At 41.8% G+C, this 25,605-nt stretch overlaps 2 protein-coding genes across 3 annotated transcripts in view; both read right to left on the bottom strand.

The window, feature by feature from the left end:
• Positions 1-29: 29 nt before the first annotated feature.
• On the bottom strand, positions 30-2,966 carry LOC148895575 (cytochrome b-c1 complex subunit 10-like). The gene is made up of 3 exons (XM_089000932.1): positions 2,848-2,966; positions 2,296-2,435; positions 30-211 (listed from the first exon to the last, which is right to left on the bottom strand). The coding sequence occupies exons 1-2, from the start codon at positions 2,907-2,909 to the stop codon at positions 2,315-2,317; spliced, it is 183 nt and encodes a 60-aa protein (XP_088857058.1). The 5' UTR covers positions 2,910-2,966; the 3' UTR covers positions 30-211; positions 2,296-2,314.
• Positions 2,967-5,091: 2,125 nt separating this feature from the next.
• The window catches only part of tcf3b (transcription factor 3b), a 32,100-nt gene continuing 11,586 nt past the window's right edge, over positions 5,092-25,605 (bottom strand). The window contains exons 4-21 of one of the 2 annotated variants that reach the window (XM_089000772.1): positions 17,366-17,433; positions 16,759-16,831; positions 16,529-16,569; positions 16,166-16,298; positions 15,827-15,873; positions 11,490-11,589; positions 11,317-11,417; positions 11,084-11,177; positions 10,955-11,013; positions 10,743-10,818; positions 10,445-10,506; positions 10,128-10,325; positions 9,363-9,471; positions 9,119-9,266; positions 8,888-8,941; positions 8,253-8,488; positions 8,005-8,156; positions 5,092-7,176 (exon numbers count right to left, since the gene is read on the bottom strand). In XM_089000772.1, coding sequence (XP_088856898.1) covers positions 8,011-8,156; positions 8,253-8,488; positions 8,888-8,941; positions 9,119-9,266; positions 9,363-9,471; positions 10,128-10,325; positions 10,445-10,506; positions 10,743-10,818; positions 10,955-11,013; positions 11,084-11,177; positions 11,317-11,417; positions 11,490-11,589; positions 15,827-15,873; positions 16,166-16,298; positions 16,529-16,569; positions 16,759-16,831; positions 17,366-17,433 — 1,745 coding nt within the window. In that variant the 3' untranslated portion in view covers positions 5,092-7,176; positions 8,005-8,010. Of the gene's footprint in view, positions 7,177-8,004; positions 8,157-8,252; positions 8,489-8,887; positions 8,942-9,118; positions 9,267-9,362; positions 9,472-10,127; positions 10,326-10,444; positions 10,507-10,742; positions 10,819-10,954; positions 11,017-11,083; positions 11,178-11,316; positions 11,418-11,489; positions 11,590-15,826; positions 15,874-16,165; positions 16,299-16,528; positions 16,570-16,758; positions 16,832-17,365; positions 17,434-25,605 lie in introns of both variants that reach the window. The other variant, XM_089000771.1, reaches the window with a different exon arrangement.

The following is a 25,605-nucleotide window of genomic DNA, read 5'->3' as shown; positions in this document are numbered from 1 at the left end:
CTTCATAATAAATAAGCAGACTCAAAATGTCACATTTAAGATTTACTCTCGTTAAATAGTCATGGATCAAAACGATTTTTTAAAAAAATATACAGAATGCATCTTAACAAGTCTCTGCAGCACTTGGACATTTGTCATCATCCCTTTTTAAGTGGCCAAGTAGAAGCAAGTCAACTCTTGTCCACACAGCCCACGGATATACGCTCAGCTCCTGCAAGGCACACATTAGCAACATTATACCATGTAGACGCGCACCCCCGCAAACACACGTGCGCACACGCAGGCACCTTCCATAAAGTGTCTTGGTACTTAACAGTGAATAGAGTGGAACCACTGAAATGTGTGTGCATCCACTAAAATGGGACATGTAGTGGTGCCGTGAGAGTGACCCAAATGAAACACAATGATTAGCGTTTACGTGGCTGTTATATGAACACAAAGGGTGCATCAACAGATGTAAATAAACAAGAGACCAGTACTGGGGTCATATTCTGGATTTTGCACTTTTGAGTTCGAGTTAGGACACGACCAGATGGAAAATGAAAAATAAGTTTGACAAGGGAAATACGTTTGACAAATGTTTGAATTGGTTTTCACATTTCCCCAAAATTACCACATACATACACCACAATAAGCAGAACCATATTAATTATATTCAATCAGAATGTGGGACAAACACTGTTGAATACTTTTTAATTCAATTCAAGGATGTCACCACGGTATGTTTTTATTGACTAGAATATCATGGGCTATCCAACCCATTAAAAACATCCAGCAAAATATTTTTTTTTCGTGGGGGAGCAGTAGGCGGCATCAAATAGATTCGTGGCATTTACACTGATTTCAGCTGGGATGTGTTTTATGTTTTTAGTCAAATTCAGAAAGAATTTAATTTGTATCTGAATACATCACTGTAAAATAGAAAATGTTGACCTTTGTTGGGCTTCAAATAGTTGGTTCTTCGAAGGTCCTGCTCACCCATGAAATGTGAAACTTAACTTATCTATACCAATCTTTTTAAATTAAGCAATGATGGATTTGTGCATGTGCCATTAATTTGTAGTTTGGAGACTTATATTGAGGATGTCTCAACTTCTCCAAAAGTCTCCCAAAATTCTCCCAAAAAATGCAATTTGTTGCTCAACCCCTCGTGGGGGGAAAAGCCATTCGGTGGTCGGGAAAAAATGGACACAGTTGCATACCTACATAATAAACATCAGATCTTTATCAATGAGACATGGAGCAAAAACTGTTTTTAATTTAAAAAATGCATGTCTCTCTTCCAACAATCAGATCAAATAGTGTAAAGATTGTAATTATATTAACTCTGATGTTGATGAATGTCCGGTAGTTCATTCATTTGAAAACACCAAAAGATGGAGCTTCAAATCCTTTATTTTTATTCATTTAAAATGATAGAGAAGTAGAGGTTTTCAACGGAATATGCTAAACATTTTATTTTCAGGCTATTCAGCCTAAATTTGTTGTGCTAAGTTTTAAACAAACCCCAGACCTTCAAAATAAAAGGGTGAAGTACAATAACGGGTTCACCACATTTTCTTGGGTTATAACGTGGCTTCTTTAAGAGTCAAGCATGAAACAATGTGCTTTTTAAATAAGCCCTGACAGTGCCAAATAGTGTGGTGATACAGTTACCCCACCAGGAAGCTTTTTCTTTGAAGGCCAGAGTTTTGAGAGGGTGTAAACAGGAGGATGCTAGCCAAGTTAAAAGTTATGATGGACAGACCCTCCCACCTCCTGCATGATATTATATAACAGCCCTTTCATATGCGCCATTATTTCGTGCGCACCATGAAAAATCTAACTTCAAAATAAAACTTTCCCAAATAATACTTTGACGCCAATTTGACAAAGTGGTAGGTTTTTATTTTAAATGTGGCCCACATGGTGGTGTGGCAGCTAGAATGACTTACCTTACACTTTGGCTTACATTTTAGCACGATTACATCCGTGGTACCAACATCAACACAATGCCATCCCAAAATCATATTCAAATGCTGATTCAGGCTGCCTAGAGCTGTGTAAACATTGACATCACGCATGAGACACAAGGTGCACATTGATGATATGTTGGTAACCATCGCCAAATTTACTTGGCATTTATTTTTGTTTGTGTGAGAAAAAAAATGTAATATTTTGCTTGAAATTTGAATATGAGTTTGAAAGCCAAGTCCAATAAAATTCAGTGGCGGTGACAACAACTATAAAGGTTTCGGCAAATGTACAATCATACAAATGTAAAACATTGTTTTGTACTGTTCATAAAACACTCACAATTGGATTGAAAAAGTGTTCAGTCATCCTTGTGGAACTTGCCCTTAATGTATGGCACATAGTCGAGGACGACCCGCCAGTCTGTGAAGTAAACAAGCGTCACACCACCTACGGTCCCCCACGTCACCAAACTGGGTACCCTACATTTAAAACAATTAGGAAATAAATATATTTTTTAAATTGAACAACACATTTACATTTTGGGGTTGTAATTTATAAAAGGAAAGAGTTTCAGGAATATACACACATACGCCACGTACACTCACGTTCCAATAATCTGGTAATATAATTTCAAAACAGCATATTACCCTCATAAAGTATTACATTTACAAACGCAGAATATCTATTTATGTAAAGAGTTACGTCATATGCAAATGAGCTATGGGGACATAATTACATGTCGTACAAATTTGAACGGGGAAGCTAAACTAAATTAGCTTACGTGGGTCAGTTCGGACACAACCGTGTTCACGTTTGCGTTCTCAATCAACCCAAAGAACAAGTACATCACATACAATGCAAAAGATCACTACGGCTATGGGTTACACGTACCACGTCCGTAAAATTGTGACGTTCTTCGCACCGACAAATTTACTGAGTATTTGCTGGACCATTCTGACCTTCCTTGGAGTACAGTACTCCACTGATGTGTTTCGGCAGGTTTGGAAGGACCCCGGACTGCCCCGGTTTGTGCCTGATTAAAATGTACTCGTCCACGGGGTCGTTTCAGGTCGTTAATACATATTTGTTTGTCTGTACAAAAATAGAACAGATATTTTGCTTGAGAAGAAAGTTAAAATGAAATACTAAAAAATGTCCCAAAGTGTAATTTAATGTGATTGTCTGGCAACCAATTCAGTACTACTGCCAGTATCCAGGTGGCACGCTCAAAATCTCGTGCGAAACTGCGAATGAGATGTTTTGAACAGTGACGTGACGTCAGGGGAGGCAGGTGAGACCGTGCCTCACCTGTCATCATGGAAATATCAAATGAAAAAATAAATTAAACAGTTATATTTATTTAGTGATTTGTACTTTAAAGTTATTTTCCATTTAACTGCACCATTGTTGGATTTTTTTTTTCAAAATCGCTGAATTTTCACCTTTACCGTTCAGATACTAAGTAGAGACGAGCGGTGAGGCAGCAGCCGGCTGAGCCTCACCATGGATTGCGCAATGACTATGTGAACTGTGCTGGCTTGCTTTGCAGTGAGACCGCATTGCAGTCCCTCTGCATATAACTCTTAAAGTGTTCAAACACTTTTAGTATATAAACTAAATTTCTACAGTTTTGCTGGTGTATATAATGTAGAGTCACTTTATATTATAGACACTGTACTACTGTGTTTATTTTATTTTTATCAAAACTGTGTGCATAGGTGAGGCACACAGTTCTCCTGCCTCATGACAGGGGGCGCTGGTGATTACAGATATTCTTCTTGCGCCTCCTCGGCTGCAGAATGATAGCATTAGTGAGAGCAAGCTACAGTAAACAGTTAGCAAGTTAAGTGCAACCATCCAGTCATTTTTTTTGTGTTGCTTGGCCTTATTTTCAGAATGGAGGATTACATATCTAAATTGAAAGAAATAGAGAGACTTTTCTACAAAGAAGGTATAGATGCCTTTCTTCAGAAGGAGCGGCGCATGGACTTCATTTATAAGTAAAGGTAACACGATAATGTTTTTTTTTTAATTCTGTTTTTCTATGCTACCGTTTAGATAAAGACATTACATTTTAAACAACACACGTTAACTGTTGCCAATCAAATGGTGAATAAGCTACTCTGTAGAGTTCATATGTTTGTAAATCTGACTGTGATGACGTCAGTGCCTCACCAGCCATGAACCTCACCGCACGTCACTGGTTTCGAAAATATAGTTTCAAAGTGATAGGACTATTTCGTTGAAATACAGACACATTGTGGAACTCCAACACCTAACTTTATGTTTTCTTTAGATTCAAGAGAGGCAATCTGGGACTCGGATTGCCCTGCTGGAGTTGGTCATCTCCTCGTACCAGAAAAATGTCATGGTGTTGTCTTGTGTGTCGTTTAAAAACAATGTACTCAAAAGAAAGGATAAATTAATGAAAGTAAGTAACGGCTTATGCAAAAGCAGTTCAAGCATGATCTCATCCCAGCAAATTGGCGTTTTCGTGTTTATGTTTGTTAAGAAACCTTCTCATCGATGGACCACTCCTGTACGACTGAGAGCTTACGCAGACGCATGTTTGTTAAAGTCATTATAAGTGCCTTGCATGCTGGGTCTAAAGAGTTTGACGCCACAGGTCCGAGAGGACAGTAATTTCATCTGTGCTGTATGTCATGCATATTAGCATATTTGACAATAAAGCTGACTGACTTTAGTGGAGGTCGTTTTGCCATTTTCCCAAGGTCTACTTGTTTTTTTTTTTCTTGAAACATCAAATCTAAATCAGCTTGATGAACAACAATTCAAAGATGACCCCCCTCTGCCCCCACAGAAAGTTCAAGAGGTTAAAACTGCAGTCAATATACAGCGTCAGAGCAGTGATGTGCACAATTACTGTATATAGTATACGCGGGAAGCGTCTAAATAGCTATTCAAGAAAGCATATGTATTTGTCAAAAGTTACCACCAGTTGAGACAACGTTTTGAACCATAAAACAGCAGTCTCCAGTTAGAAAATAACAATAAAACAAGATCTATGTAACATGTATTTTATTTTAACTAGACACAGTGAAAGAAAACATATTTTATATGACTTTAAACTTCTTCCTGAAAAATTGAAAAAAGCATTTCGGAAAAAAGAGGGTGGGGAATGAACAAGTACCTCTTTAATCTCCATAATAAATGAAATGATATGGTTGACAAACGTAAAAGAAAAATACAAGTTCAGGCACTGATAAGGTATCACTGTCCCTTTATGACATCGTTAAGTCTTGAGGATGAAAAGGCCACACTGTTGATTTGTATAGGTCTTTTTCTTCATCACGTACACAAAAAATAACTTGAAAAACTAACACAAAACGCTCTACCTGCCATCTGTCGGTAGGAAATATTAACATGACATGGGAATAACTTCACAATAACACTGATTTGTTCTCTGTAAGCCATCACATCGCCCTAAAAAGGCTGACATTAGCCTCCAACAGACGCGTGTGTGTGTTGCAGTTGGGGAAGGGTGAAATAAAAAAACAAAATTAATCGACACATGAAAGTGATCCACATTAAGTATGGTGGCTACATTCAAAGAAACAGTTGCATAATTGCTGTTCACCCAAAACGACTCCACATTTATCCTCAGTGCCCCCCAAAATCGGTAAAGAAAGAATTCATCCAAGTAGCCTTCTTCAACTCAAGCAGGAATTGAAACATTTAACTGCCTTTTCTCTGCCGCCCCGCTTCAACGTGTAACCAACATCCCCTCGTAAAGTTCATCTACAATACACTCTAAACTTCAAACTAATATTGCCATTTATGTAAAAAAAATCTACAATGTATTGACTAACAAAAAATATATATTTATATATATATATATATAACTTTTTGAGAAATGAAACGCATCAAAGAGCAACGCACAGAGTGAATGTACACGTCACACTTCGCTCGCTAGGAGAGGAAGAGGGTGAGGGGCGGTAATGCAGTGGGAATGCTCGTTTCTGGAAAAAGCCTCCATGGCGCCCAAAATGTCAGACCAAAAGTTCTCTCCATTTAAAAAAAAAAAGGGAACAAGAAGGAAATTTTGCTTTTTTCCCCAGAGTATCAATTCGAGGGGGGGGGGGGGGGCAAATAAACCATAACCCTCAAGTATGCTGGCATTGTCGGCGAGCCATTTCAAAGAAGCGCCTGCCTCTCCATGAGCGCCTTAAAATGGCTTCTTTTGTTTTTCCACCCAACCGGACGCTTTACACAACTGTGCTTTGTCTTGTTTGTGTGTGCGCTTTACTTGCAAAGCAGGAGAGACACCTGAAGTCACAACATCTTTTTGAGCCTTTCAATTTGCTGTCCAAAAAAAGGAGAAAGATGAGGAAGAACTGTTTAGTGGTGACAATTCATATGCTTCCTGGAATTATGAGTCCTCAAATCCAGTGTGTCCAGATGCCTTTTGGGATATGAACGGTCCTTGCTGAAGAACCCTGCATTTGAACTGTCCAAAAAATGGCCAACTTGCACTTTTTGGCCTCCTCAAACAATTGCTGATTCAAAAAAAAGTCACTGAATTTAGGCAATTCAACTATGGGCTGGGTTACATAACATATGTAAGACTGTACCATCACACTGGGAATGACATACGTTAAAAAATAATTGCTCATACACATAAGCAATCCCTCACAATAAATGTTCTTCACATGTAAAGCAATTTGCTTAAATGGCAAATAGAAAACATGGTGTAACATTTAGGCACAAATCCATGATTCCATTTTTTTCTTCTTCCCTTCGCTTGTTCACCAGAATAACTCTCGGCAGTGTCTCAAAAGTCCAAAATTGTGGCAGGACAAGGAAAAAAAATATTCTGGTGTTCAATCATATAATGGAAACCAAAAATCTTTCTGTACACATATATATATATAGAGATATATAGATATATCTATATATACATTGATACATACAGATATATCTATATATATCTATATATATATAGATATATATAGAACGTTCTTCACATTTGAGCTTGTAGTCAAGGTTGGGAGTGTGACAAACAGGCTGCGTCCATTTTGGCAGTTTGTGCGTGTGTGTGTGTGTGTGTGTGTGTTTGTGTGTGTGAGCACGCTTCTTGAAACTTGAATGGACAATAGACAGACATGTCCACATATGCACACGCACACACGCAGAGAGTTAATGGGTGGAAGAAATCTGTTAAGGCCACATCCTCCGAGAGCCAAGGAAACACCGCCACATCTGAAAGAACAGAAAAACACATTCATTAAACAAGCAAAGCTAAAAACAGCATAACCTAAATTGCCATGAAATTTCAAATCACACTGCCACTTGAATTATCATCCAAAGAAAATATGTATTTATATATTATGAATATATATAATGCATCCCAGATGTGTTGGCCCTTAAAGGACAACCGACATCTCCGGACAAGTTGTGTCCATAATTTGTAAAATTGCTTCAAATGACTTCTACTGAGCATATTCCACCGCATATAGCTATATTTTACGTTTTAAGACTCGCATTGACTATTCAGGAAGTCTTGTTTTTGAGTTGGTGACGAGTCCTCACCCTACGTCACTGATGGAACGCCCCTCAGCGAGAAAGGACATACCTTGCATCACCTCAATGCATTTTGCGGTACTTTGTTTGGTCTGAAAACTTCGTGTTGATGGCGAAATTAGAAGGAAAACACATACATAACGCAATGGTGAATCGTTGTATGTTACACCGAGACAACTATTAGATATTCGCTGATAAAAATTCCAAGGTGAAGAATCAACCAATTTCCAACGGAGCTCTGGCTCCATCTTCTGCATTTTCTGTGACACTACACATCAGTCTTGATCACTCAAAATGACCGGAAGACCTCTTCTTCAATCGATTGCAAACATTTATACTTTCCTCTTCAGAACTATTTGAATCATATTCATAACTGGATGCATCACAAGAAAGCATATTCTCCGAATCTGAAGCCATTGTTTTGATTCTCGAGCAATGCAAGACAAAAAGGTGATGTCGGTTGTCCTTTAAAGTTCTGAGACTGTAAAATCAACAGTTAAATCCTACCTGGTGTTACATGTGACCAACTGGATTGTGGCCATCTCCTCCAATACTCGGATGGCCTCCTGAGAGCTGCATGGGTGCATCACCCACCACCCCAGACACCTTTTCCTCCTCACGGCGCTTTAAACATGCTGCTTTGGGGTTGAGGTTTCGCTCTGAGCAAAGGAGAAAAGATCGCATTGGCGATGGGGTAAATAAAATGTTAAAAAATACAAAAAACGAGAACATTTGCAAGTGCCACAGAAACTGACCTCTGACTTGTTGTTCTAAATTAAGTATAACATTGACGGCTTGATGCAGGATGAGAAGTTTGGTCTGAGGTTTGTCGTGGCTGAGATGCAGCTGGCACATCCTCCCGAGCTCCTTGAATGCCTCGTTGATGTCCCGCACTCGCAGGCGCTCGCGGGCGTTGTTGGCTACGCGCCGTTCTCGCTCACGCTCCATTTTCACCTCGGGCGGGAGGTCCTCATCGTCTTCATCGTCCTGACTGGAAGGAAAGTGCAGTCAAGGCGCTGAACGTTTCAACGAACCAAATAATTTGACATTTTGCACCATTCTCCAGATTAATCATCCCGGTGAAGCAGTGCGGATTACAATGACACACATTGGACATATTTGAAAGTTTTACAGCATATGAAACGCTATAATTTACAGATCAATTCCACATTAAAAAAAGATATGTTTCCTAATCTCCAATCAAATGAGACTAAAATGGCTAAGGAACTAATATACAGTCGTTAATCACAGTGTGAGCCGAAAGATGGGCGCTTCATGTTTAAGCTGCTTTACAGACGACAAAGAGACAGCAGCCGTACGAGTGTGCTTTGCATGGACGTGAGCGAGTCCACAAAGCACAAAATAGGGATTTTCTACTTGAGAAACTTACTCATCTTTCGGGTCTGAAAGGCTAGAGAGCATCTGGAGGGTCAACGCCTCCTTTCTGAAAATTGTGACATAAAGGGAAGGGGCATGTCAACAGCATTAAACAGCTAACATTGCCAACGAGGGTCACACAGGAATTTATTTAAATGACTTGCGACGCCCTTTATGAGAGACGGATACGAAGAACTTTAGATTGTTAGAAATTTAAAAAAAGAAATCCAATTGATGAATTTACCTTGTTCGACTACGTGCTGCTTTGGACTCTTTCTTTTCATCGTCGGATTTGTCCGCCGTGGACGAATTTTCATCTTCCTCCTTGTCCTCCCTTTTAATATCCGAGCTGCTGGAGGAGTGTGTGGAGTGCGTGATCCCACCAGGAAGACCTTTGGAGAACAAACACACGAATGTGATGATGGGCGATGGCCCTTAAGCGGCATCATTTTTTTGCAACCAAGTAGTGGAGCTTGGGCAGAACTCACTGCTGAAGCCTTCTGGCTGGCCAACTGACGGAGTGGACCCGGATGCGTGATGACCATGCAGAATCGTGCTGCTCGGCGGAAGGCCAGTGGGCTCTTCATGTTTCCCTCCCTGTTTGACAGACAATTGTGTTAGGTTGAGAAAACATCAAGGCTGACGCATCTGCTATTTTTCCACTGTATGGTACAGAAGAGTTCCCCTATTGCCAATGATATTGATTACCATGACTAAAATATGCAAAAACTGCAGCAAAGTAAAAATTACAGTCGAAATGTTCAGTTAATTTCTCATCTGAAGACTAGGTTCACCTCAGCTCAACTTCCATGGTTTTCCACGCCCATAAGGTAACGGAAAAAGGGGAAGAATCACATTGCATTGCACAACATATGACGCTGAAAGTGGTCCTGGAGAAACGGTAACTCGGTGAAAATGATGGAAGTGGAATTTGCTTGTAGTATGCAAAATGGCCACCAGATGGTATAAGAAATTCCATAGTTACTTGAGCATTTTAAAAGAATACAGACAATACTTCTATTAAGATGATGCAAACTGCAAAATATGCAGTCTTTGTAGGCGCGCTAACAGTATTACTTCAGCAACTATCCCACCAGAATCTACAGTATGTGGCACACAGACCTTTTCCTGAAAAAAGGTTTTTTTACTCAAGTTCAACATTATGCATGTGAGAAACTATGGATGTATGGATTTTCCTTAACTCGTGTATTTCCTTCATACACCTAAACGGAAAAAAGCAGTAGGCGTCTCACCATAGCAGGATGTCTGTTGCTGAGAGCGAGGCTGGCATTTGGGAAAGCTGGAGAGAGGGATCCAAGGCCCCCGTTGTGTACTGCTGACAGAAGGCTGTGCATGTCGGGGTGGGCACCATCTAAACCAGGCGCTTGGCCTACAGCGTGGTTCCGGAGCACATGGATGGCCTCTTCCAAACGGTCCTCCATTTTACTCTGCTAAAAAAATTAATGCAGATATTGTGTGTTCTGAAGTTATTGTGCCGATTTTTTTCCTTAACCAAGGGGAGGAGAGGGGGGGGGTGAAAACAAGATACTGATATTAAACATCGCATTACCAGTGCATGTGGTTGCCCTTCAAAACTGGGTGTGGTTGGTCTTTGCCATTGGGACTGAGCCCCTGCACAGAAAAACATTAGGAGGATAAAAATAGCCATATTTAACATTACAGGAGGGGTGTCTGTATATCTGATCTAAACAACATTTTGGGCTGCCAGGACTTCAAACAATTATTCTATAAAAACAGTGTCCGGTGTATTCATAAAATTCATGAATCACAGTAAAAGAAACATTGTGGGCTTGAAGACAATTCAAGTACAACATGGTTATTTTATGTCGTGTAGGATTACACTTCACCTGCAATTGTTTGAGGAGATCCTGGAGTAGACGGAGCTGAGGAGAAGTTATTGCTGTTGTGGTCCGATGGATAAATCTGAAAACATTTTAACAAAAAAATACAACTTTTATCTACAAAAATGACTTTCAGAGGCATGAGGTATAGTCAACTTTGACTCGTTGCATTCAAAGTGGAACGTGATCAATATTAGAGAGATACTGAGCTTACTTACTGAGGCAAGAGCCTTTCCGATTTCGTCTCCAGAACTGCTTGCCGTTGTGGCTCGGGTGCCTGCTGCAACAAATACAAGGCGATTAGTTTGAAAGCTGCAATTAAAAAAAAGAAATCATTTTTTCCTTACCCATGATGGCCTCCCCATTGATGGTAGGCGTGTGGTTGTAGGTGGTGGGTGCGGTGTGGAAACCATTAACTTCGCTGCCATGCAGTGGATAATTCTGTGTGCACATATGCAGGAAAGCACCCGCCCCATATGGCATCAACAAGCATCATCCAAAAATGTACTGTATACGTGACAGCATGGCTCTGAAGCAACAGTTTGTGGAAAATATCATGTGGAAATGAAGGTCTACCAACCATCCTGTCTTGGGGGTTCAGCGATGAAAAGGAGCCTGGTGGTCCAATATGAGGAGAGTTGCCCAGCATGGCCGAGTAGCCGGTAGATGACCAAAGGTCTTCTACCAAGCAGGACAAAATAATTCAGCCTTGTGATGCAAGATCACCAAAAGGAATGTAAAGTGAGTTCCTACCTTGCATGTAGAAAGAGCCCGGGTAGACCGTACCGGGCTTACCGCCTGGATAACCGCCATTGTCTCGAGCATATTCGTCACCAGATGTGGACGCGTACACCTAAACAAGCAAAAAGAGATGTCACGGTGAGCCTACGTTTTTAGTATTTTGACTGCAGACACTAACGCTGGCTTGTAAGAGCCACAAGATGGCGAAAGGGAGTCTGCATGCACGCTCCTAGCCTGTGAAGGAAACACAGCAGCTATGACACAGTGGCTATGGCACGCTGGGCAGGGCTAAGGCTCGGATCCCGGTGCACAGCGAGCGCTTCCTCTTCCTCCCAGGACCCCAGTGACATCACACAGGCTGGCCGGCAGCCCTCCCTAGTAACACATGCATACCATGTGTGTGCCACATAGTGAGCAAGGAACAGACTCAAGCAAGCACACACGCCTGCCCTGCCAGTCTCGGAAACTAGCGCCATCACTTTCTGTAATGGTTGAGTTCTAGAGAGGATCAACAGTGACAACCGCGGCGAGACGTGACTACACTTCTTTACAAAAGCACCCGCAGAGTGCCCCGGCACTCGATTTCAACAGATTGAAGACAGATCCGAGGAATGGCCAATTTTTTCAGATTAATTGGGGAACTCTCAGCCCTCCCCCCACCACCAATTCTGTTGCATATGGCGGAATACAGCAAGAGAAGAATAATGGAGGCTATGATGCAAAGAATGCTAATCCAGAGAAGGGATTTTTTTCTGTAATTTGATTTAACAGGGAGAAGTGAAAAGGGAATGGAGAGATGCACTTCTAATTACAGAGCCATCTGCCTGTTCCTGGACCACATCCAACTCCACAGGCAGCTGCGCTGAGGAGAAGGAGCGAGGAGAGGGGGGGAGCGAGTTAGAGCGATGGGGGCTGGGATCCAGTCAGAAAGAGAGACCGCAATGGGTAAGGGGGGACCCTGACAATTTATGAAATGGGTAGATAGATAAGGGGTGTTGAAGGAGGGGGGCCGATAGAAGGTAATCTAAATGACTTAAAGCTTGATATGGCCAAGGGAGTGTGAAGGAAACGGGGGATTTAACATGATCGCTGTTAATTCAGGGGAAAAAACATGACTGAGATGGCTTCATTTAACAATGGGCTTTGAATTATTCTTTCATGGGCGAAACAATGTCATGTGAATCCTGTTGCTCAAGATGGAAATGGAACGTCACAATGACTGGTCTCAAGAAGCATAACTGTATTTTCGCGTGAAGAAAAAAGATTGTCAGGCTCAACATCCTCAACTAATAGAACCTTAATGCAATTCAGAGTATGACCGCAGAAAGGGGTTTCCGCAAGGAAAACACTGGTGGGAGTACATTCAGATTAACGTCCAACTAAACTGAAAGGGTTTTATTCTTCCACCATAACAAACACCATTGTTGTTAGTTATCATGGACAAAGGGGATAAGATACTTCCCTTTGCTTCTAGGAAGTCAAAGAGCTCACATGAATATGCGTTTCCTAATTTGCTAAATTGACGCACAAAAGGTAGTCGGGCAATCGGATGTCCAGGCGAGGCAAGCATGGAGGTGATTCAGGAGCACAGGCTGTCATTAATCTGGGCTCAGACACAGGGTAGGGGGTGGAGGGCTGGTCGAGGCCTTGCAAGCACCGTGCCTCACAACTGGGTCACTCATCGGGGGGAGGCCCACCCAGGCCATCATGTGCTGAGGCATAGGCTTGGGTTGACTGAGGCACGGGGGGGGGGGGGGGGGGGGGGGGGGGGGGGCTTCACACACATCTCATCATTTGCACAGAAACCACGTGGTCGTGGGTCACACCGCAGGAGAATGGTTGTGGCTCAGACAGTGAGAACGCAGTGTGAGGGGTGGGGGCGGGGGGTCCGTCAAGTTCACACGTGCTGTGTGTGATACGGACGCAGAGGAGAACCAAGTGGTTTTCAGCAGCCACTTCAAACTGCTAGCACCCACAGGTGGACTAACTAGGATGTCAGGGACACGGGCACACAGACGGGCACACACATGGGCACACACATGGACACACACACACACACAAGTTCACATACTGTGTTGCGATATTAAAATTGCAATTTGCCATCAATCCATCTGATGGAGTCTCACCTTATAACCGCAGTTGAGTTTGCACTAACTGCATCTCCCATAAACAACAAGAGACTGAATCCAGACTGTTTATGCTACATTTAAACTCATGCCACATTATGCATCCATGGCTATGCAATTTGTGACCTGGCCAACCAGAAAAATCTCCTTCTCTCTTCACTCTGACAAAACAAGCCAAGTCATTTCTTTTATAGACCTCACAAAAGAACATGGGCAAAAACACATTAAAAGGTGCTCATGCACAATCCTATGTCCAATCTGGATCAAATCTATAACTAGGATTGTTTTTGATTGATCAAGGGTGTCAAACTCGTTTTGTTTTTTTTGCCGTGGGCCACATTATAGTAACGGTTTACTCTCGGGGGCCGTTATGAATTTGAAGAAGCCATTAGAACAGGGGTCGGGAACCTATGGCTCGCGAGCCATATATGGCTCCTTTGATGATTGCATATGGCTCGCCGATAAAACTAAATACATATTCTCGTTTTTTCGCCGTTCATTTCCTGTTGGGGCTGCAGTTGGCGGAAAGCGCAATTTTGATTGGATGGCACTGATCTAGGTTAGCGCAGAGCGCAATTTTGATTGGATGATACTGGCCGTCACGTTGAAACAGGTAAACACCCCTTTAAATGAGCCCGAGGAGAGAAAATGTTCTGATTCTAATTTGCAATGAAACAATTCGATTGATGAAACAGTCGAATGTCAGTGACATTTTAACAAGCCCCATGTTAACGTTAGCATCAATATACTTCTGCGAGAAGTATATTGCAGATAGCAAATGTGGAAGTTTATGAGCCGTGTGCAGGCTAGCTAGCAGTAACTTCGCCTATGGACCTGATCGTTTGGCTGGATATTTACCAATCACAAGGAACGGAAAACTATTCTTGTTAACGGTGAGTACTATCACAAAGTTATTTTAAATAATACATTCTGACATTTTGTTGAAAAGTGGCCACGTGTGCGTGCGTGTTTGCGTGCATGTTTGTGTGTGTGTGTGTGTGTGTGTGTGTGTGTGTGTGCGCGCGCGCCCGCGTGTGGCTCTCACTGAAAAACATTTCTAAATATTTTACTTTTATGGCTCTCTTCGTCAAAAATGTTCCAGACCCCCGCATTTGAATGTTGAATCCCCTCCACATATTACACATAGAGTGCACATTAATGTATAACTATATTTCAAATTTGAAGTAAAAATAATGATGACTGTTATTGTGATTTACATGGGACAATTAGAAATGTTGGTTCGGACTTTGGTTAGCATCATGGAATTTCACATTTGATTTGCTTTCGTAAAATAATGTGGTGGGCCAGATTTGGCCCCCAGCCCTTAACTTTGACACCTTGTTTTTGATGGGCAATGTCAGAGAGATACTAATAATAAGTACATTACCGTGGTCCAAAAATCATACAGAAGTGCACTAGTAACATCTTGTCACCGTGGTAAATACACAAAGCAAATATGAAACACTGAGCGCAAGTTTTCTGTATGTATGTACATGTGTATGTATGTGTACATGATCGTGAACACAGACACACAAGCCCACACTAGTAAGAGGCAAAAAATTCTGTTCTGTGCCCATCAGAGAATATTTGCTAGGTTGAGCGCAACGAACCAACACGTGATTGGAGACAAAAGTAGCAATCCTGCGGTGCTGAAAATGAACTAGAGGAGATGAAGCGGCGCGACTTAGGCCGCAAAGGTAATTAGAACACAAGACTAAACTTGGGCTATAAAAAGAGGAGTGACGTGGGCAACTGCCGATTCGCTGACTATATAGCCAAAAATGTAAAGATGACTTGAATTTCCAACTATGTGCGCCGCGTCGCGCACCACCATCAGCTGCCGGAAATTCTGGGCGCGCTGACAAAATCTGGTACAGTGAGTCTTTGTGTGGCTAGGACCGTACATCAAGGCTTAACGGCACACCGAAAGAATAAAAACAACAATTGAATCCAAATTTTTAAGCCCAACGCTGCTATGAAAAGTGAAAGCATGGCAGAAGTTGAGCTTGATACATGTTGATGTCCGCTCACTGTGGGTCTTTACCCCGTCTGTCACAGAAGTGCTCAAGCGGAGCAGGGAAAGCATTGCATGTGTCAGTGTGTGTGGAGAGGTAACAAGAAGTGTGTTTGCGTTTAGGTGTGTGTGTGTGTGTGTGTGTGTGTGTGTGTGTGTGTGTGTGTGTGTGTGTGTGTGTAACCAATGAGAGGAAAGAAAGGTCTCACCGAGGAAGGAAGGCCAGGGGGTTTCCGAATCTTCTTTGGCTGAGAGTCTGCGTGCGGACAGAGGTAGTAACAAAGAAAAAGGTAACAGTGAGACAATAAACAAGCATCAACGTCAACGCAGGTGCTTTATCTTGGTGGGCCTGCTACAGTTGTATGAGAACACAATTGCAGTGTTGTGGCATCTGCCAGGGTTTTTGTGTGAGTGTTCTCAGCATTCGATGGAGAATGGCATTTGGTGTGTTTTTTTATTTTTGTCTAAGCAATTTCAATAATGGAATTTGACATTTGAATCACAAAGACATTTTTATGATGTGATACGTTACTTTGTGCTTCTCTTACCCAAGCCTCCATCGGGTGGTCTCCTCCGCGGATTGTTTTGGTAGGATTGGTAAAATTGGGAGCCTGATTTCAGGCCAGAGGGGGACATGGCATCTGGGCTGGGCATGGCAATTTCACTTGGAAGGAAACCAGGCTGCAAACACACACACAAAAAAGGTTACACTAAAGACAAGAGTGCAGCCTGATAATGTGATGTCAAGTGTTCCGATTTAGCCGTTTTGACAAAACCTCAGGATTCTGAGGTTGATGCGCTAACCACTGGAACACAGTTTATCATGTCACCCAAAATTCAAATCAAGTGAAGCCAAAATAAACGGAACTGTCACACTCAGGTAAAATGTAGCTTTAAAATGCGCAACTTACCTGGTTTGCAAAGGGGGAGTATGATGGCCGCTCATTTTTACCTGAAAGACCAATCGGAACGTCAGTGTGTTACAACACTAAGGCCAAAGGAAATAATTTATCCCCAATCCAATGCAAAAATGTTTGGGAGAGAGAAAGAGAGAGAGACAGAAAGAGAGAGAGAATGGATTTGTATGAAAAAAAAAGAGAAAATTAAGCGGTGGCAAGATTTCCCACCCTAAAGTTCATACCTGCAATCCCTGAATTTAGGAAAGGTGAAGCCAAGCCTTCATGTTCACTGTAGTGAGATCCTTCTCCGTAGCCCTGCAAAAGAGCCATCAGAGAAGGATGAGAAATGTTTAAGACCAACAGGCGTGGCAAACACTCTTCCAGGTCCTCAGCATCGCATTGGCATGCATACTTGGGCTTTCACGGTTACCCTCCCCTCTGTTTAACTTACAGGACGAATGCCAGATGAATTTGCATCAAGCTTGGGGGATTCGGAACAACTTTCTTCATTATTGACGTGTGCAATCAAAGCAATGCTGCATGTTGCTCAGCCCAGGTTCCTTATTTCTACACACAGTTGTGCCAAGACATTTATTGGCGGATGTGAGGCAGGAATTATCGGTGGGCTTCGGAGGTTTGGGGCTACTAGATGGCTTGCCAATGCATGAGTCTGAGCCAAGGTTATTAGGTACAAAGTAGAAGGACAACTTGACATCAAATGCGCCATGTGGCTTCAAAATGCACCCTCCCGCCTCAATGCTCCATGAGTGCGTGCGATTGGCAACAGCGGTGATTCACTACCCTCAAAACGCATATGTGGCAATATAATTTATTTCATTTAGCGCTTACCCGTCCTTGGCTGAAAGAAGGACTGCTCTGTTCCGCCGAACCCCAGGAACCAGAGCTGCTGCGTTCATCTATTGGTGGGGGTGGGGATGGAGGGGAGATATTTTGTTTAGACCAGTAGAATGAAAAATCAGAGAAAAGCAAACAACGCCTGAACATTTTATTAATGAATGTGTCAATGAGGTTGGAATAACATGAAGGCATTGTGCCATCATGTTCTACTTAATATTTTAGGTCCTTAAGTGGCCACAATGCGCACACACTGAAACCATGAGAGAATCACTAATGACCAAATGAGCTGCTTTTAAGATGCTACGTTAGAGGTATTTTTTATTTTTTTTAAAAACAGTAAAGTCTGTTTGTTAATGTAGCCATTAGCGTTCATTACACCCACTGGAAATGAGAAAAATTAAACATTGCCAAATTAAATGGGGCAAAATTATATTACTTTAAAGGACAACTGACGTCCCCGGACAAGTTGTGTCCATAATTTGTAAAATGGCATCAAATGACTTCTACTTCTACTGAGCGTATTTTAAAAAGATTTAAAAAGATTTCAAAAAGATTCCACCGCATATAGCGATATTTTACGTTTTAAGACTTGCGCTGAATATTCAGGAAGTCTTGTTTTTGAGTTGGTGACGAGTCCGTACGTGACGTCACTGAAGGAACGCCCCCTGACCGAAAAAAGACACATTGTAGCAGTCCTTCCATCACAATGTATTTTGCTGTATTGTTTGGTCTGAAAACCTTGTGTTGCACCCAAAAGCCACCAGAAGAGGGTGTCCAAGCTCCATATAAGGAATTTATCAGCCTGTGGAAACGGAGGTGGCCACAGGAGGTCGCCATTTTGTGCCTCTTTTCTGGTGATCGTTTCTCACCAATGTTGCCTCAAAATGGCATGGAATAAATTCTTTAATCGATTGCAACCATGTATGCTTTCCTCTTCAGGACTATTTGAATCATATTCATAACTGGAAGTGTAACAAGAAAGCATATTTTCCGACTCTGAAGCCATTGTTTTGATTCTCAAGCAATGCAAGACGTCTTGGCGTGACGTCACGAACTGGGGGCGGGACTTTCTAAAAATGCCCAATTCGCAGCTCAATTTTTTGCAGATTTTGGACACTTTAAGTCATTTTTATTGGTGTTTTGCATTTGAATAAAAATATCATACTGCGTGTTTTGGGTATTTTAGATGCTATAAAACGTTTTTCTGATGTCAGTTAAGAAACAAAAAAGTGACGTCGGTTGTCCTTTAAGTGAGCTGGACACAACTTAAAATGATTTTGTGAGGGGAAAGAAAAAAAACTGCACAAAGGAAACATTCAAAGCCAAAAGCCAGGTGAAGCTGAAAATTCCTCAAAATATCCCCCATCATCCTCTTCTCCCTGTCTTGTGCACTAATGCTATCCACTCTCTCTGGAGACACAAGGCTTAATTGCGTGCTGATTTGCATAATTGTGCATATTAATGTTGGTTTCTTATGAATATTCATGCTTTCGTTGAGATATACATTTTCTTGTCTAATTAAAAATATACGTGTGCGAAAAAGCAATTGAGTAGAAGGTGTATGTAATGCGCAGGGGGTGGGGGGAGGGAATGGGGGCAAGATCAGCAGCCCGGCTGACGAGCACGGGAATGAGTGATGAGACTAACAGAGCGGTGCAAGCACCTACACATGCTGCGACAGCCGTGATCTATGGCGCCCATGCAAGTGGCACGGGAGAGACGAGCGAGCAGGGAGGAGAGGAAGACCTCGGAGGATCAACCTCAGCGGAAAGGCCGCCGTACTTATAAAAGCACCATCATCAAACACACAGCAGCGGATGACAAGCAGAGAAATATGTCCCGGGCAAAAGAAGAATTTGCATTGGTACATCACACTCACTCTGCGTAACATTTTCATTCTTTGTTCTAAAACTAGAAATATGTGGCCAACCACAATGCATCCCGCAAGGGAAGGCGGATTTCCGCTACAAAATAGCACAGTGGAACTTGTGGAAAGCATTGAACGCATCGGTTGTTACTAGCCAGCATATGGTTTACATGACCCGTTCAGTGTTAACTGTGCAAGTTTGGAAACCTCAGTGGTACTAAAAATAGGACCTGCGTTTGCCAGCATGGAAGCGATTTGAATTGTGCCAAGCTGAGTAGGTACGGTACATTGGTCTAATCAATTCACAACGGAGGATTGGCACAAATAAAACATGAGCGTGTCTGGTGGCCAGTGACTCTGCCAACAGAATGTCACAAATGTTTTAATTGGTCATTGAGCTGCGGTATCGGCGGCGCATGGATAGTGACATTGCTGTTGATTTTCAAACTGCTTCATAAAGAAGGCGTAATTTTAGGGCAGAAGCGAATAAATTCACTTTTGCCCTAAAATTTCCACTTGCTTCACAATACTGACATGAGATTTTTTTTCCTTTTTTGTGTTGTTGCATTTTAAAAGAGCAAGATTTTAATCTGGCTTCAGAATGAAGAAGAGGGGTCAGCGGATCATGAAAAAAGTCATATTTTTCTCCTTTCTGAACTTTAATCGCTTCAATTGGTGAGCCCATGAGGAACCACAAAAGCTCTGCTGTGTATCAGTACCTAAAGATATGCGTAATTATTACATTTTCCTAGAAACTGTCAAAATAAATGAGGATCTCATTTCTCGCCTTCCTGTGTAGAATTTGCTTGTGTGGTTTTTCTCTGGGTACTCCGGTTTCCTCCCACATTTGAAAAACATGCTTGGCAGGTTAATGGAACACTTTAAATCATCCCGAGGTGGAGTTGTGAGTGTGAATGGTTGGCTATATGTGCCTTGAAATTGGCTGGAAGCCAGTTCAGGGTGTACTCTGCCTATTGCCAAAAGACGTGTGGGAGAGGTTGCAGTACGGCCGTAACCTATATGAGGATAAATGAATGAATGGTCGTTTTTTATTATTATTTTATTGTAGTTTTTAATTGAACTCACTCGCTGTCATTCCCAAATTCATTCAGGAATTGAAAAGTGTGACTTTGAGTGCCATTCCCGAATTTGTTCGGATTTTGGTTTTTCTTGCGGGGTACCGAAAGCGCTGGTCAGACCTCTGGCAATGTCTTATTCCTTCCACGAGGTGACGCATTTGCCTTTTGCCCATGTTAGCACTTTGTTACAGGTTTAGCTGTTGTTAAAGCTCTCTATAAATTAATATATGCATTGTATTGTATTTTTCACCGCCGTCCTGAGTTCAAGCTCAGATAACTCCAGAACCATATAACTTTGGAAGTAACTATTTTTTTCTGATGAAAGAAGAGGGTCTAAGGTTTCTCACGCGGTCGTGCATGTTTATGTAGTCCTAAAACTCAATATTGTGATGGTCCTGCCATTTGAGTGAAAATGACAAAAAAAAAAACTGGCACATTTTTACACATCGTCTGGCAGTGAATGACTTAATATTTTCTTTTGTATTTTTTGTAAAATAGGTACCATGCCTCACTGGTTGATTTCCAAATGATCAAATCAATGCTGTGTAATTAAAAAGCCAGTGATGAAATACATTTTCAACAATGCATATAGACTGATGTATTTGTATCAATATACGGTACAGTGAGTTTAAAGAACAACCGACGTCACTTTTTTGTTTCCTAACTGACATCAGAAAAAAAGTTTTATAGCATCTAAAATACCCAAAACACGCAGTATGATATTTTTATTCAAATGTAAAACAGCAATAAAAATGACTTACAGTGCCCAAAATCTGCAATAAATTGAGCTGCTAATTGGGCATTTTCAGAAAGTCCCGCCCCGCCAAGACGTCTTGCATCGCTGGAGAATCAAAACTATGGCTTCAGATTCGGAGAATATGCTTTCTTGTTACACATCCAGTTATGAATATGATTCAAATAGTTCTGAAGACGAAAGCATACATGTATGCAATCGATTAAAGAATTTATTCCGTGCCATTTTGAGGCATCAGGGGTGGGAAATGTCGCACCCAAAAAAGGCAGAACATGGCGACCGAGCTTCTGTGAGGAATTAATCAGCCCGTTTCCACAGGCTGATAAATTCCTTATCTGGAGCATGGTCGCCCTCTTCTGGCTCTTTTTGCTGCAACATGACGTTTTCAGACCAAACAAGCAGAGCAAAATGCATTGACATGATGGAAGGACTGCTACAATGTGTCCTTTTTTCAGTCAGGGGCGTTCCTTCAGTGACGTCACGTACGGACTCGTCACACAACTCAAAAATAACACTTCCGGAATAGCTATATGCGGTGGAATCTTTGTAAAATGCGCTCAGTAGAAGTCATTTGAAGCCATTTTACAAATTATGGACACAACTTGTCCGGAGACGTCGGTTGTCCTTTAAGTGAGCAGCAACCTCGGAAGATACACGGGAGATGGAGCCAAATGATAAGTTGATTTTTCAAGTCATATCATAGGTTGGTGTAAAGACATTTAAAAACCAAAAAAAAAAAAATATTACAAATATCACTGCCCATAACTGCACTTGAATGAGCCGTATGCATTGCAATAAGAGGAGGACACAATGCGGTGTCATTGCGTTTGCCATTGATAATTTTTTTTAACCTACTATTTTTACTTATTAGCAATTATCCTAGCCATAGCTTTATTTTATGTTGCCTTCCCCCCACCCAAAGAGTAAAAAAACTGGTCCGCCAAGTGAAAATAATGCACCCCAATATCCACATTCAATCGTGTAATTATGTACAAAATGGATGGATGGATATTTGATAGCTGGATCACTAATTGTTATTTTGTTAAATAAATTTGACTGTTGTTAATGTCATTGGACAGTAGTTAGACATTAGTACTTAAATAGGCTAAGTAGCCTGAACATTACTGTCACTGAGAAACATTAAAATGAATCCAGGTGTCCTGCAAAGTTAATCTTTGCTAGGCTAACAAATAAAAGCATTAAGTCATAATGATGCCCATGCTTTGTATGCACCAGCGCACCACCTAGGATGCTTCCGCTGGCTTGGCAAGCAGGCGGTCTTAAGTCGAAAGTGGAGTGGAAGCATCGCTGTGCAGTCTGACAACATTGTTTCACACGTACTGGCCTAATTAACGCTGAGGCAATTAAAAACAAGGTGGAGAAGCGCTGTGGTGCCAATGACACTTTAGCTGCCAAGGATAGCCAGAGATCCATGCCAGAGAAGAGATCTTTCTATTGTTGTTGACCTTTTTGTCATGAATGCAAACACACAAGTCCAAAATTTGGGCAGCATGGCTACATGCGTGAACTTAATGTGAATTCAGTGCGGCATTCAGATCAGTTCATTGAGACTGAAAGTGGGGAGAAAAGGAGTGGCTGCAAGCATTTCTGGATAAAAGGACTACACAATTATCATTTGGGGGAGGGGAACTATTATGATCATTTTGTCAATTACTAAGCTGAGACTCAGTAACGACCTCTCTCCCAAAACAGATGAAAATTACTTTTAGTACATCTGAAATAAAAGTAAAAGAAAACTCAGCCTTGGTTGTAATTGGATTATTTTAAAAAGTGTTTTCAGTTGTCATAAATTTCCTTCTGTTAAAGTTCTGGGAGAGTTTGAATTCATCTAGCAACCATTTGTGATGCCTGATCACATAACTAAGTATTAAAAAGTCTGAATTTATAGAAGCATAACCAAAGAGGAAGACGTCAAGCGATTCATTACCTCCATTTCATAAGGCTATGTTTGTTTTGACGGTTTGTTAAATGGTACGCGGTCCAAGGAGGCACTCATGAAGTTTTCACGCAGATTCAGATAGAGGTATGGCTCTAACCATTTTGCTTTTTTGAGGTTAGAGCCAATGCCTCAGGGTAGTCATTCCCAACTTATAAGACGCATACTTCCATTCGGAAAAATCTCGACACACCAATTAGCAAAACAATTTAAAAAGTGGATCAGTGAGTTAATTATGTACCTTCTGTCATCTAGCGAAAGGGCATTTATTTGCTTGTTCTGCCTGTGGGTCTGCGGATAGCAAAGGTTAATTAACAAAATTATAACTAATGGATAATTTCCTGCGCCACACCTGATGATCACTCACAGCACAATGGTTGGGAATCACCACTTTCAAGGTATGTGCACTTTTATAACAATTCCCTCAGTCATTTAAATCATACAGTAACATTTTACGCCATTAATGGCGCCTTCACAGATGCGCAAGTTACTCATTTAAAGGGCACTGTCAGAGACACACTGTCAAACGCTGATCAGTTTTTCCTCTTTGGCCTGGGACACGACCGCCATGATTGCCCAAAACAATGTGAAATATGGACTCGTCAGACCACAACACACGTTCGCTTTGCAGCAGTCCATCACTGATGAGCTTGTACCAAAAACTAACTGGTTGTCTGTAATAACACATCTTTCGACTGAGCATGCACATTAGTTTTCAGATTGGTGTCTTTAGTGTTGACATCAAAACAGTGCCACAAACCAAAACTGCCACTTTAAGACAATAGGTGTTTATTTGTAAAGATTTATAAAAACATTGAAAATGGTTAATGACCGTGTATTGTATATTATAAGGGAAAGTGGAGGTCAAACATGCTAACAAAGCTAGCAAATGTCACCGTGGAGTCACGTGTTGCTGTGAATAAAATCTGGGTCTGTTTTAACTGCTTTTTTGTTTTATTTTTTGTGTGCACTCCTTTAACCACAAAAAGCAAAAAAAACGTGAAGCAGTTCTGCAGGTGTGCCGCGCTACAACTGAGACAACAGCATCAACAACACAGCTAGCAAGGGAGCTACTGCAAGTCCACATTATGTAAATTGGCAACGTTGTTTGTTGTGATCCAACGGAAGTGAGTCCATCACAACCCATCCGTGTGTGTCTGTGTGTGTGTGTGCGCGCGAGAAGGGGGTCTGAGACATTGCCACGAGCTGCAAAGGTGACAGAAAGGACGCCTGCCTGCTCTCCCCTGCCCCCCCACAAGCACACACACACAACCGCCACTCCACAAACATCCCAAGTCTTCGTTAACAGAGACCCCCACCCTTCCCCACACCACTTGAAACACCCTTCGGAGCGCACACCCACACCCACGCACACACACACACACACACACACACACACACACACACACACACACACACACAGAGGCTCTTGAGGAAGGGAGAAAGACGCCTAATGCAATTAGCGTCGCTCGAAGCACTTTTATGTTAATGAATAGAAGTGGTCTGTTGGGCCACTGGGCCGCTTGCTCGCGTTCCCGCGCTCATGGGTCACCAAATATACAAGCTGCTTAAGTGACGTCACACACCAACATTGTTCTGTAATGGCCACTGTTGCAACAACCTCATGAGCTGCCGATTGTGGCTACGGAAAGGCTGGAAAGCGGACATGGCTGTGGTTCTACTGCTTTTCTCAAGCAAACAAGTTGAATGAGTTAGGGGTGTCAAAAACAAGTCTGGGTAATTCCGGTACCTCAAGGAGTTTCGTGTCTGACTAGAGTAATCACTGATTTGGTTTGCAGCGCCAAAAAAAGCAAGTCAAACCGGATACTTTTTAATACAGTAACACACCACCAACTTATAAAAACAGATCCTGACAAATAATACATGAACCTCAACACAATAGCCTTGGCAAGCTTTTATTTTGAAGTTGGTCTTTGCAGCACTGTTCTTTTAATTGCTGTTGCGGTCGACTTGTCTACGTGACAGCGTTACCGCCTAATGGCGAGCAACGAGTGCACAAGGCTAATTTTCTATGATTGAATCTACGCCCCATCCTTTGATGATGCCAAGCTGACAAGGCTGAGTTTCCTGCTGATCCATTTTAACAAACCAGACTGTTTTAGTCAGTGAAAGTGCGGTTGTGACTGTAATACTATGTATTTTGTCAGAATATACAATTACTCTGTTTTAGGGGGGACACTCGAAAATACAAAAAATCTGATCGGTCGATCGCTCCATCCTCCTCCAGTCATTGCACGAGGCAGCCAGATTTGAAGGATGACCGGCACATACCCTTTAACAGTTTCCGAAACCCACACAACACGTGTGTATCGGAGATTTAGGGTACACAAGTAAGCTGGAGTTTGACATCGATTTCCAAGTAAAAAATTAAATCGTTACGCATTTGTGAAATAAAGTTCCACGGGATACCAGTCACAGATTTGCAAACTCAGTCATGAGCTGCCTCCTGTGTTAATTTTAGTGACATTAATTCTCTGACTGATGTCAACATTCAATTTTTTTCCTAGAGTGCGTTGTCTATCTGGACAGACTGCCAATATTTCCCAAAAAAGA

The sequence above is a fragment of the Hippocampus bargibanti genome, linkage group LG07 (genome assembly GCF_051943395.1).
Source record: "Hippocampus bargibanti isolate YZ-2025 linkage group LG07, ASM5194339v1, whole genome shotgun sequence".
NCBI lineage: Eukaryota > Metazoa > Chordata > Actinopteri > Syngnathiformes > Syngnathidae > Hippocampus > Hippocampus bargibanti.
The sequence above is the reverse complement of the archived record's forward strand: the minus strand, read 5'-3'. Positions and strand labels throughout refer to the sequence as shown.

Coding starts and splice junctions, on each gene's coding strand:
- LOC148895575 (XM_089000932.1), bottom strand. CDS start 2,909: ATGGTCCAGCAAATACTCAGTAAATTTGTCGGTGCGAAGAACGTCACA. Junction 2,436..2,847: donor GTCACAATTTTACGGACGTG/GTACGTGTAACC, acceptor TTTTAAATGTAG/GGTACCCAGTTTGGTGACGT.